Source organism: Dama dama, chromosome 16 (genome assembly GCF_033118175.1).
Source record: "Dama dama isolate Ldn47 chromosome 16, ASM3311817v1, whole genome shotgun sequence".
NCBI lineage: Eukaryota > Metazoa > Chordata > Mammalia > Artiodactyla > Cervidae > Dama > Dama dama.
The window spans coordinates 28,032,973-28,046,525 of record NC_083696.1 but is presented as its reverse complement, the minus strand read 5'-3'; the positions used below and the strand labels follow the sequence as shown (position 1 = coordinate 28,046,525).

Below are 13,553 nucleotides of genomic sequence, written 5' to 3'. Positions count from 1 at the left end.
TAAAATCATAAGCAAAGTGCTGAAGGCCCAGCCTGGTTTCTCCTGACTGACATGAGAGAGAGATGAATCGAAGAAGTAATTGTTAAGCAAAAAGGAATGAGAGACTAAACATTTAGAAAACTCTAGGCCTAGTCAATCTGAAAAAAGAGAGAAAGTGTATTCTGGATACCAAGCAAAAAAATTCCATAACAATATTACCCATGGATTTAATCATGGGTAATTAAAAGCCATCTCAGCAGAAGCTAAAAACACTGATAGGATTACAGTAGAAGACACACTGCCAGTTTGGACTAAAGGGGAGGATGAAATAGGGCTAAACAGGATGAAATAAAAGAAGGCTTTGTTTTTTTAGGTTTTAGGGATTCCATGGGACTGGACAACGGAAGTAACTGGTTGCAAATAAGGCCCATCCTTCAAGAGGTTAGTATGACTCTAAAGGGTGATGCAGAGGTCAGCCTGGCTGCCAACACAACCACAGGCCCAGAGGTCAAGGCTGTCTACTCCTAGGTTTCATAGGGCAGGGCCTCCTGCATAGTTTCAGCAGGCCAGGCTGCCCCTGCCCATAGCCACAGGGGCAGGGCCGCCACCTTGGGCCCAAGGGGACAGTACTGTCATCCCAGTGGACCTGTTGAACAGAGAAAGGAGCTAAAGAGCCTAAAGATCCAAAGGCATTTGCTTTGCTAGGATCTGAACTTGCCTGGGACCTGTCACTACTTTCCGATTTCTCTCATTGGAATAGGAATATCTATTCTATGCCCATTACATTATTTTACTTTATAAGTACATAACTTGTCTGGTTTCAGAGGCTCACAGACAGAGAGGAATTTGCCTCAGGATAAATCATACCTGAAGTGTCAACCATGATTCAGGAGATATTTAGATGAGACTTTACATGTGGAATTGATACTGTAATGGGTTAAGACTGCGGGGACTGTTGGGAAAGAGTGAATGCATTTTACCTTAAATGAATACTGAGTGCCCAGAGAATAGAATGTTTTAGACTAAACTCTGCCTCCCCAAATCCAGATGTTGAAGTCCTTAACTCCCAATGAGACTGTTTCCAGAAAAAGGGCCTTTGCAGAGGAAATTAAAGTTAACTAAGGTCATGGAGTGAGCGGGGCACCTAATCCAACAGGACTTGTGTCCTTTCTTATAATAGAGGAAGAGATACCGGGACTGACTATATGAAGAGGACAAAGAAAAGGCAGCTGGCTATAAGCCAGGAAGAAAGGCCTCATCAGAAATCAGCACCGCCATCTTCAACTTCTAGCCTCTAAAACTGTGAGAAAGTAAGTCTCATGCTCTACTGACTGAGCTAGTCAGGCAACTCTCAAATTATAAGAAAATAAATTTTTTGTTGTTTAGTATTGTGTTATAGTACTTGGAGCAAATCAATACACTGCCCAATGAATCTTACTTTTCCCTTGATAATCCAACCTTCACACCATCATCAGTTTTCTTCACCAAAGATCTTATCATATCAAATCCTCTTCAGATTTTTTAACTGGTCAGCAGTGAACTTCAGAGTTTCCCAACCTCAGCACTATTGACATTTGGGGTGAGATAATTCTTTTTTTTTGAGATAATTCTTTATTGTGGTGGCTATCCTGTGCATTTCAGCTGAAAATCACCTCAACTGCTTATTATAATTGGAAAAAAATGAAATAACCAAAGTTGGATTTTGTTTTATTGTTTAGATTCTGGCAAAATATGCCTAATATAAACTTTATCATTTGAACAGATTTTTGTTTATGAATCGTTTTCCTGATTTCAATTACTTCTCTATGATTCTGTTTAGTTCACTGAGGTTTCTTTTGGGGTAGGTGATATGAAAATTTATTGCTATCATGATTTCACCATCAAAACTTATGATCTTGGTCTTTCCTTTTAGCCTTTTGTATAACACCAAAAGAGAGACACTGGCTACTTTGACAACCTTAAGGCCTATTCCAGGAATGTCACCAACAGCATGACCTTTGCAACCAAATCCAGCAACCAGAACTTCATCATTTTCCTCAGAAACATTCAAACAACAGAGGCTGTGATTCTTTTGTCATTCTTGATTTGCTAAACCTGTTACACTTCCTGATGGCAGAATTTGGCTGTCTGGCTTCAACCCCTACTTCTTCGTCACAATGCCCTTTGCATGAGAAGTGCCTCCAAAAGGACTGGCCTTCGGTCCTCATAGGCTTTCTTGGACTGTCTATCACGCCGCTTGTGACGGCTATGGAGCTTCCCAGCAGCATGAAGACTGCAACACGTGTCCATCCTGCCAGTGCCACAGACCTAAGCAAAAGAGCTCATGGAGCATTTTTAAGACAGCCATTTAAAATTTTTTTAATCCAAAGATCTATGTCTCTTTGGGGTCAGTTTCTGGCGATCATTTTAACCATTTTAAAATGCAGAGACAGCATCATTAACAAGTTAACACTGCTGTGCAATCACTACTACTATGTCCCAAGTGTACTTGAGACAAACTATATTCTGGTGGTTCGTGTGCAAAGAGTTCTGCATAAGTCTGTTAGATACAGATGGTTTGTTGTGCTGTTCAAGTCCTCTATTTCCTTATCTTCTGACTGTCCCAACCATTGCTGAAGGTGGGATATTTAAATTTCCAACTATTACGGTACAACTGTTTTCTCCTTCAAGTCTGTCAATTTTTCCCTCTTGTATTTTGAACATCTGTTATTAGGCATGTAAAAAAGTTTATAATTGTTACATATATATATATATATATGTATATATATTCTTGCTCTATTGAAACCTTTGTTAATATATAACGTTCTTGTCTCTTGTAATCTTTCTTGATTTAAAGTCTATTTTGTCTGACAATCACCTCTCTTTTTTGGTTACAATCTACATGAAATTTTTCATCCTTTCACATTCAACCTCTTTGTGTCTTTGAATCTAAACTTAGTATCTTTTAGATAGCATATAGCTAGATTATTTTTTTAAGCCATTCTTCCAATTTATGTCTTTTGATTGGAGTGTTTACAACCAAAGTTACAATAGTAATAGCCTTTGTAACTGTTCACGTACTTACTTTCACAGAGATTTTAATTTCTTTATACAGCACTGAGTGACTGTCTAGAGTCCTTTCATTCGACCTTTACCATTTCCTGCAAGGCAAGCCTAGTGGCAGCAAATTCCCTCAGCTTTTAGTGATCTAGGGATATCTTAATTTCTCCATCATTTTTGAAGGACAGTTGTGCCAGACATAGGATTTATGGTTGACACTCTTTTTCCTTCAGCACTTTAAACATAGCAACCTACTGTCCTCTGGCCTCCAAAGTCTCTGATGAGAAATACACTGATAATCTTACTGGGATCCCTTGTATGTCATAAGTTGATTCTCTTCTGTTACTTTCAGGGTTCTCTTTGTCTCTGGCTTTAGATTAACTGACTGACTGACTGCATCTTGATGTAGGTCTGAGTTTTTCATGCTTGGAGTTTGTTGGGCTCTGTGATATTTACATTCATGTCTTTAATCACATTTGGGAAGTTCCCAGCCATTAATTCTTCAAATAATCTCCCTGCTTCTTTCTTTTGTCCCTTTGGCATTCCCAAAATCCATACACTGGCCTACTTCATGGTGTGTCAGAGTTCCCTTAGGCTTGGTTCCCATTTCAGTCTTTTTTTTTTTTGTTCCTCAGACCTGATCATTTCAATTATTCTATCTTTAAGTTTGCTGATTCTTCCTTCTGCCTGCTTGTCTGCTTGTGAATCTTATCAGTAAAATTTTCATTTCAGTTCCAGAATTTCCTTTTTCCTTTTAATGCTTTGTCTCTCCTGTTGATATTTTTATTCATACATTGTTTTCTTGACTTTGTGTACATTTTCTTTTAGCTCTTTGAGCATCTTTAAGACTGTTGTTTTAGGAGTTCTCTGGCAGTCCACTGGTTAAGACTCCATGCCTCCACTGCAGGGGGCATAGGTTCAATCCCTGATCAGGGATACTCCCATGCCATATGGCAACAACAACAACAAAATACAGTTGTTTTAACACCTTTGTCTAATAAGTTCACCCTCTGGTCTTTCTTAGGGACAGTGTCCGTTGATTCATTTTTTCCTTTGAATGAGCTATCCTTTCATGTTTCTTGGCAGTCCTTGAGATTTTTTGGTGAAAACTGAAAATTTGAATCTGATAACGTGGGAACTCCAGTAATTAGACTTCTTATGTGCTCCAGGGTTTGCTGTTTAGTTTTTCTTTTCCCCAATGTTGGATTTTTCTTAATAAAAATATATTCCTTGTCTTCTTAGTTGAAAAACCAAAGAAGAAAAGTTTAACAAATCCTAGTATATCCACACACTCGTTCAATAAATACTTATTAAGTACCAGGCACTGTTCTAGTTATTGAAAATCTAGCAACTTGTTAGAAAACAAAGTCCAAAAGATAAGCTCTTAGAGTTTGCTCCACTCACGGACATATGCCAGAACATACCAAAGCAGGCACTGAATAGACATTTAATGAATAAATGAATGTGACAAGCCTTTGTAGGGTTACCCATGAATACAAGTTAATTTATTATACTTTCCATATGAAATCGGGGATTTAAAAGCATTCTTTGGGACTTCCCTGGTTGTCCAGTAGTTAAGAATCCACTTTCCAATGCAGGGTATGGGGGTTTGATCCCTGGTTGGAGAGCTGAGATCCCACATGTCACAGGGCAACTAAGCCCACAAGCCACAACTACTGGGCCTGTGAGCTCCATAGCCTGCACATCACAACTAGAGAGCCCACACACAACTAGAGAACCCACACGCCACAACTAGAGAGAAGCCTGCACGCTGCAACAAAGACCTAGAGCAGCCAAAATAAATAAATAAAGGCATTCTTTATATGTACAGCTTTCTTATGCCAATACTGCAATAAAGTAGTTTTAAGAAAAACAGCAAAACACAAAAGGAATAAAAAGCACTCTTTAAAAAAAAGGCATCTTCATGTGTCCTTGCATATAATCTAAATGAGTATGGTGTGCTTCTACCCACACACATACACATGTCCACCACTCTTTAAACAACACTAGAAACATACCTTTACAGTGTACTGCAATGGCACCCTCTGCATTTTCACAAATATCCAGAAATTCTTTAACGATGGCATCAGTAGGGGTGCTGCCATCCGCAAAGAAAAGATCATAGTGATCGAAACCAGCATTTGTAAAGCGTTTGGCATCATACATCCTTTTATTCAGACGAATAACTGTAGTAACGTTGTGATTCTTAAAATATGGAATATAAGCCTCAGGAGAATGCTGATGGTAACCTACATAAAGAAATTCACCAGATGTTGTAAAATGCAGAAAGGAAACAATGGATAACAGTATCATGTGTAACTGCATGGAAACAGTATCTGGACTGGGGACTGAATACCAATTTGATTATAACTATGAAAAAAATAAATTTAAAAATTAAAATCCAGGTAGAACGATGAGATAAAATGTTCAAGAGTACACTTAATTAAGAGAGCAGAGTTTTGGCTTCTTTTAAAAGAAAATACTGGATGGATACTTTTAATAATAAAACTATACTGGGCTCATTTTTGCATACCACTTTCAAGTCTGGTTCTTGAATGAGGTCCACAGAAGGCAACAAATCGGTCTGGTATTATCCAATTTAAATCTCCATTTTCTGCTTTCTGCAAGGGGAAGATCAGCACAATTCATTTTTATATTTAATCTCCCCTCCATGTCCCTTTCAATAGTGAGTATCTTAAGGACTTCAAATCCATTTCCTTTAGCACAAAAGCTGTTTACAAATGACCATGAGACAGGAAACTAAAATTTATCCTGCTATGAATACTCCCAGGGAATACAGTCAGTCCTCAATATCTGTGGGTTTTGCATCTGTGGATTTGGAAGGCTGACTATGAGACTTGAACATCTGTGGATTTTGATACCAACAGTGAGTCCTGGGACCAATCGCCCATGGATACCAAGAGACAACTATAGTTGGTTAACTTCTGGTCCTAATTAACTTTCACTTAACAGCATTTTTTTTTCCTACAATAGTCAGCCTCTGGAAAATACAGCTGACTGCTGCTGCTATCCAGACTATGCCTAAATACTTTATTTTATCCAAGTAAATTCTTATGTAATTGCTAATCAGTAAAAAAACCAAATTTTCTATCATGAGGGATATGAAAACGTCCCTGTTTTCCTGAATTACTAATTGGCTTCCAATGTGAGCAATCTTGATTTCTTAAATAAAGAAGAAAAGAAATCAATTTAGGGTCCTGATTTCTCATTTACTTTTTATTTCTACAGAGGCACCTTTCCATCGTTTTGCTGCCTATTTATTTAGAGAAATCAATGAAAACTTTTAACTAAAATTCACCAGAAAACTTAAAATCACAAGAATATGGAGATCACATCTACACTGACATTTAAAACACTTTACTTCCTGTTATCAAGTCTTTTGGATTGAATCACACAATTATTCTAAGATAAAGTTCAACTTTAATAACAATAGAGATGGCTACAAAAAGACTTAGGCAGAAAGTAGAAGACAGTTGATAGTGGGGAAGGAGAGAACATAAACACAAGTTCAATCAGTTTTACAACTGGAGTACGTTTTCCTCTACCTAAGCATAGGCAAGAAAAAAACCAAGAGTTGCCTTAAAATCTATAGGCCAGGCAAGTAACCCAAAACTGATTTACCTGACTTATTTATAAGTTAAGGGAACTGATGAGCCCATATTCATTTCAGGCTAAAAGATGTAAGTAAGAATGAGGACAAGCATTGCCAGATGTTCTGACGTTGAAGTAGGAGTTTTAAAATGAGAAATGTGATTAGATTTCATTGAATCACAGGCATCATATACTGTAAGATGCATCCTGAATTCAGAAAAGATAAAACAGGAGAAAATGGGCATCATGGAATCAATGAAAACCACCAATTCAAAATTTCTAAATAGAGAGACTAAGGGCTTCCCTGCTCAGCTGGTGAAGAATCAGCCTGCAATGAAGGAGACCTGGGTTTGATCCCTGGGTTGGGAAGATCTCCTGAAGAAGGGAATGGCTACCCACTCCAGTGGCCTGGAGAACTCCACGGACTCACAGAGTTGGACGTGATTGAGCGACTTTCACTTTCACAGAGACTAAACAAAGCTACCATTATGGTCTGTAGCTACTTAACAGTTCCCCGTGTCTCAATGCAATTTCTAAGTAAATGACATTTGTTGGTGACCCCACTACTCTACCTCATGCTGCAGTTTCTGCATTGGTGAGAAGGAAGCTAATTAGCACTTATAATTACTCCTTAGTAAAAAACCAGTAACTCTGGGGGAACACTAACTGGTGTGTTTATTAGTTTTGCTTATCTAAAAAGAGAAAGTATATTTTATTTTATGTGTTTAATTTTGATAAAGTGAAAGTCGCTCAATTTTCTTAAGGGGAAGTAAAAAAAAATGCTGTTAATAATTCAACTATATTCAGTAATTAAGATGGTAAATGTATATTGCACTTTATAAACATATAGCTATTACAGAGAAGTAAAGGCAGAGTTGGCCTAATGAATCACACAATATGCTTTTACATCTTTGGTACATCACAATAATGATCAGCGGTACCTATTAACCCAATTCATCAGTCAAATAGTTCAATTATACCTAGGAGTTTAAAATAATAGCTACTTTAGAAATTGTGAAAGAACAGTTATCTGAGTTTTTAAGATGCTGCTGAATAGAGTGTTGTCTGTGGAATCACTCCATTATTAGTGAGACTGTCTGCTCAAGATAACTATAGCAGGATAGAAAAACAAAAACAAACCAAGATTCCACAAGTATTCTTAGCTGAAAAAGACATTTAGCGTAACATCTTACTCATTATCTACTCGGAGGGTAGAATGGGAGAACCAAATTACTCATTCTTTAAAAAAAAGACACTACCGCAAAAAACCATAAAGGACATCTGTGGTTTTGCCTGTTTCTCTCCTCTCTGTGTACCACCCTTCTTTTTGGTCTGTATGATTTGATAGGGCTGACCCAATTTCAGCTCCTGGGATGACCAAAGTATTCTGCACCCACTCATCCACTACCCTCACCAAAATCACAGCTTGGTTCAGGGGCAGAGACATGATCTCTGCCAAGCCAATGAGAGGAACCGGTGAGTCTTCTGCTGGAGCTATGAACATTCTTTTCCAGTAAGCTAAGTAAACCAAAAGGGTAAATCAAAGCTGTTGGCAGTCATCTTTATCCAACGGACATTATATTTAGGTAACTTTTGTTCCTAATAACTTTCATTTAATAGCCTTTTTTGGCGGGGGTGGGGGCGGGTGGCGGGCTACAATAGTCAGCCTTTGGAAAATAGAGCTGACTGCTGCTGCTATTCAAACTATACCTAAGTAACTCGGTTATTTTACCCAGGAAAATTCTTATATAGTTGCTGCTTATAAATAAGAACTGGGGAGAACTGGCCTTGAAACAAAACTGGTTTCAGCTCAATTTCTGGTAAGTGTTTGTATACCTGAATCTGGTATGCATGAAGTTACACTTGCTCCTGGACATTTTGTTTATGTAAACCAATAAATTTCCCCACTTTATTTAAGCTATTTGTGTTTACTTTTTGTAATTTGCTTCCAAAAATGACTTGACTTCATATAAACAAAAGGTTCTGACAAAAATACGTGTTTTCCAGAGGTAATTAGATGTATACTGGCTATTCATTTAATCAGATCCTATGAAATCCTAAGGATTTCATAAACATTATCTCATTTAATTCATTCTATAAAAGTCATCAATACTTACAAAAAATATTTAACTAAAAATTAAAGAAAAATGCCTAGGAGCACACTCACTCACTCCAAAAGGATGTAACAAGTGCAAAAAATCAATAAGAACTAGGACTGCAGAAACAGAAGAGACAGATGACTTTAACTCTATATACATCTAAATTGTTCAATTTTTTTTCAAAAAATAAGAATATTACTTCTGGAAGTAAAACATATATGAAAAAAGAGTTAAAAACAATATCCTTGAAAACTTACTTCATAGTATTCATATTCATCCAGGTTAAATGAGTTGAAATTAAAGAAGCCATACTGCATTGCCTAAAATCCAAAGGAAAGCTTTTAAGAATAAAGATGCAAATAAGGAAACAATTTTCAATCCAAATTCTTAATAGTAAGTATCAGAAGGCACCCTTGAAAAGCACTGTATTTAAATTATGTTCCATGGAACAGCTTTCAAAGGAGGTGGACTATATCTTTTAAATGCGTCCATCATCAGAAAAATCAGTTACAACAATATATATTTTAATGAGAGTATCTTTTTCATTTTCCTTCATTAATCATCCTATCCATGCAAAATATAAATTATCAAGCCTTCAAAGTAATCCTACTAGTTTATTAGATGAACACCATTCAGGCTTCAAATATAATGCATAACCCAATGGTTGCTAAACAAATAATAACAAAGGGAAGAAACCATGGGTTAGTTTATATAAAACAAATATCACACTTTATACATATCTTCACTTTCAAATTCTTCTGAACAGTCTTGAATTAAAAGATTAGTATCTCCTATACTAAAGGCAGCCCTGAGACAAACATGAAAATTCAAATTTTTTGAGGGGGAAAAAACTTTTTTCAATAAGGAAAAAATACATGAATTTTCCTTTCTGTAGCCTCACTCTGAGTTGCAGTAAAAAGACTACGCTAAGCAAAGTAAGCAGAGTAACTATATTCTGAGACAAGGACAATCTGGTGGCCTGACAACCATTCTCCCTGCTTACTAAGACAGACAGTATGTAAGCAACAATTCTCGCTCAAGAAGTTATTCTCGGTTGAAAAGGGGTGATTCTGCAAAACCAGTCTGCAAAATATAAACTACTGAAATATGAATGAGAAATAAGGTTACAAAACCAAACAACAACAACAAAAATTGTATTTTATAAAATATAGTTGTTTAAATCCTAATTCCAAGACCAAATCTAAGGTGAATTTTATTTCTTTTGAATTCGAAATAATATATATCATATTTGGACTACAGCTGTTCCTAACAGAATGATACAATAAAAAGTTATCAGTCTGCAGGGGATTTCTAGTCTTTGAATTTCATAAGGAGATCTTATTAGAGTAGTATTTTTTTAAAAAGTAGCACTAAAATCAAGATATAATTATTATATTTATAAATATTTCAAACAATAATATTCAAAATCAGTCACAAATAAAAATCTTTAAATGGAAAAATCAGAAGCTGTTGTCTCAAAAAAATTAAAATGCAGTATGAAAAAGAGCAATCTTTGATCTATAGTTACAGCTGATTAAACTTTGTATATAATATCTGATTTAAAAAAACCACAAAGCCAATGTTATAGTATATCATCACCAAAGCCCTCATAAGTGTTTCTTCTTCTTTTTTTCCCCCAAATATATAAGGTTGTAGGACTGCAGAGAAGGGAGTCCTAGGATCCTAGGATCAAGGACAAGTATGCCTGCCTGCATTAGCAACTTCCTAGGGTCCAACTGGCAAGGACTGTTAACTATAACTGGGAGGGGTCATTTATACCTACTGTCCCTCCATCTCCTGATGGCATCCTCTGCCCATTAAGTGCCTAAATTGAGGCCTCATGGAACTATCTCAGAGTGTGTGGCAACCTCCATCAGCTCCTTACCCCACAGAGTCGCTCGACTCAAATCCCCAAAATTAAGGTCCCTCCTCACTGCCTTCTTACAGGACAAAATGTATACTAATTAACCTCTGAATCTGTATCCTAACTAGGTCTCTCAGCTTAACCCATAAAATTTCAGTCAAAATTCTCAGAAAGCTACCATGTTTCACCATACAAGACAGTAAACTTGGGTTCCTTCTCCCTCTGAAAATACAAGTCACACAAAACTTTAGAGGTTGTTGAAAGCTTATTTGATCCAAGGGCTACTGATTAACAATTCTAGTTTCCTGCACTGTCCTGATATTCAAAAACTACACTGGAGGGAGTGAGTGTTTTAACCAGGGTCCGCTGCATCACCTGATTCCAGAGGACCCTATTCATTTAGAATGTGATAGAAGTTATCCCCTGAAGTCAAAGAGAGCAAGTAGCCCTCGTTATAAAACACAGGAGTTATTTTTAAATAGCTTTGAGAAAGCAGTAATGACCCACTTAGTTTTTTATATAAAACCTAGTAACAAACTAATGGGCTATTCAAATACTTCTGTTGAACTAGAAATTAAATTCTTGAAGATACAACAACAAAGTGTTTAACAGTGTGTTACAGAAATATCTGTTGTAAACAGAATTGGTGGCAATCAGACTCATAAAATACATAAAGAGAATTTAGAAACCAGTAATCTGTTTACTTTTTGTTTTTCTTTGACATCACAACGCATTCAAAACCAATTCTGAATTTAGAACCTAATTACATAACTGTTTCTTAACGTCCCCTGTGTTCAAGTGGCTTTCCCCCCAACTCACACAGAGAAGCACTCAGATTCAGAATAATCTGTTTTCTAGTTTAGTGTCATTCTAATGTTGGCAGGGAAATGGGACACCTCTGACATCATACACATCTTAGAAGGTCTTTGGAGAAGGCCTGTCTTCCTTGCTCTGTATTTAAGTTCTCCAGCACGACACCAGGCTCATCCTATAAGTCACTTACCTTCTTCACTGCATAAAAACAGTCAAGAAGTGTGATGAAGAAATTGCAACTTCCATAGGCAGCATCTCTGAAATTCCAAAAGGATTGAAATACACAGCTCAGTTAACTTAATTTTCTGCTGTCCACTTATCTCAAGACAAAGCTGATTGAAAATCAAACACATATTCAGTCTCAAAAGAAAAAACAAGAATTCTTGCCTTTTGGTTTTTAAATCAAGGATAAGTCACTGTTACACATTTCATTGTACCTTCTACCCATTCCAGCAGATACTGTTTTATAGATATGGATCAATAATGATCACATTCTAAATTTCAAATGATCTCTCTAGACTGTTCTTGGCTTTAATAGTTCAGCTTCAAAAGTTCCTTTTTGAGTTCAACTTCTCAATAGTATGTACTCCTCCTCTCAAAAAGATAAGACATTTGAATTTGTTCTTCAAATACCATATCAAATTGTTAGCAGGAAAGACTGCTTTTTGATTCTGTACGTACATGTTGTGTGTGTATCCACACCCACGTAGCAAAAAAATTTGGAGACCAAGATAGTATTTGAAATAACAGGTGCAAGCTAAAGAGTATTTTGCTTCTCTCATTATGCTTTTATGACTTTTAACAATTTAACTGGATAATTTTTTTCAGGTTCTTAAAGGACAAGAGTACCAATAAAACCACAGAAACTAATGAGTCAACTACTATTACTAGAGTCACTTTACACTTGGGAAAAGTGCTTCAATGGTTAGGTAGTCAGCCCCACTCAATACTATACCAATACCTGTCAGTAATCTCACACAAGATGAGTGACACAAGTCTCAGTCTCAGTTAAGACTTTGTCCAGAAAAATAAGGTACTCCTCCATTCCCACCTGCTTCTCCCTTTTGTATCCCTGGAGTCATTTCATTACAAAGTGAAAATTTTAAGAATTAAGCAAGATAAAAATTAATTATGATCATTCTAGGCATGCCAAACAATTATGCCTAATCGGAGTGGTACTCATTTGGTTCTTATGTGGAACGAGGTTGCTACTGGAGCTATAATGAATTGCCTGCCTTGGTTGGGTTTTCACACAGTAATTTACTTACCTGAAAAATCAAACTGTACATTTAAAATATTTAATTTTTGTACAAACTTTAAGAATATAGACTATTATACTAACATTAAAGAAAAAGGTATTATTTTTAGCTAAGACAGCTTTAGACATTACTATCTGAATTTGTTAGAATTATTGCAGTACATGTTAGCCTTCTTGAGGACTGGACACAAGTATGTACAACACGCCATTTGTGTTCTATAAGCTTCTGAGTTTAAAAGCTGATCTTCCAGAAGCTAGAAAAGGTTTCAGTGTGACCAAGAAAATGATCTTTACCAATAGCTTACTGGTAATCTTCAGAAAGGAGAAAAACAGAATGACCTGCAGCTTAGTTCTCAGGGTGTGCTACCTCGGCAAGCAGCAGCAACATCAGCCTCACTTGTTAGAAATTTAATTCTCAACCTCTACCCCAGACCTGTGAGTCAGAGTTCTAGGGGTGAGGCTGGGTTCTCCAGGAGTTTAAGAACCACTGACTTACATGATCACACATAATGTTCTGTACAAATAACTGTTTTATGGAATAAGGCATGTTTTTAAGATAGAAAAGCTAAGGTAGGAAAGTGAAGTTTAGTCTAAATCAAAATCAAAATTATCAGTAGAAAGACAATGAACTCTCAGGTCACATCCCAATGTTTTTCACCATTTCTCCTCAGTTAGCTATGATTGTTAACTTACTGATAATTCTTTTCCAATCAAGTTACAGGCATGTTGATTCAGTTTTTGTGACAATTTGGGCGTTTATTCAATGCATAATTGTGAATAACCTCCTGAGGGCCAAGTCCTGCTCTAATCGAGCTTTGATCTGAGCTTGGATAAAGTTCTGCCATATTATCGGAATAGACAAGGCTCTTTCTTTATTCACTCATGTTTA

General features: G+C 36.5%; 1 protein-coding gene across 8 annotated transcripts in view; it reads right to left on the bottom strand.

Annotated features, from left to right (window-relative positions):
• CDC14B (cell division cycle 14B) overlaps positions 1-13,553 on the bottom strand; it is a 70,807-nt gene that overhangs the window by 36,473 nt on the left and 20,781 nt on the right. For all 8 annotated transcript variants that reach the window (XM_061163658.1, XM_061163656.1, XM_061163661.1 and 5 more), the window contains exons 6-9: positions 11,597-11,663; positions 8,987-9,049; positions 5,552-5,639; positions 5,037-5,267 (exon numbers count right to left, since the gene is read on the bottom strand). In XM_061163658.1, the coding sequence (XP_061019641.1) occupies positions 5,037-5,267; positions 5,552-5,639; positions 8,987-9,049; positions 11,597-11,663 (449 nt within the window). The remainder of the gene's footprint in view (positions 1-5,036; positions 5,268-5,551; positions 5,640-8,986; positions 9,050-11,596; positions 11,664-13,553) is intronic.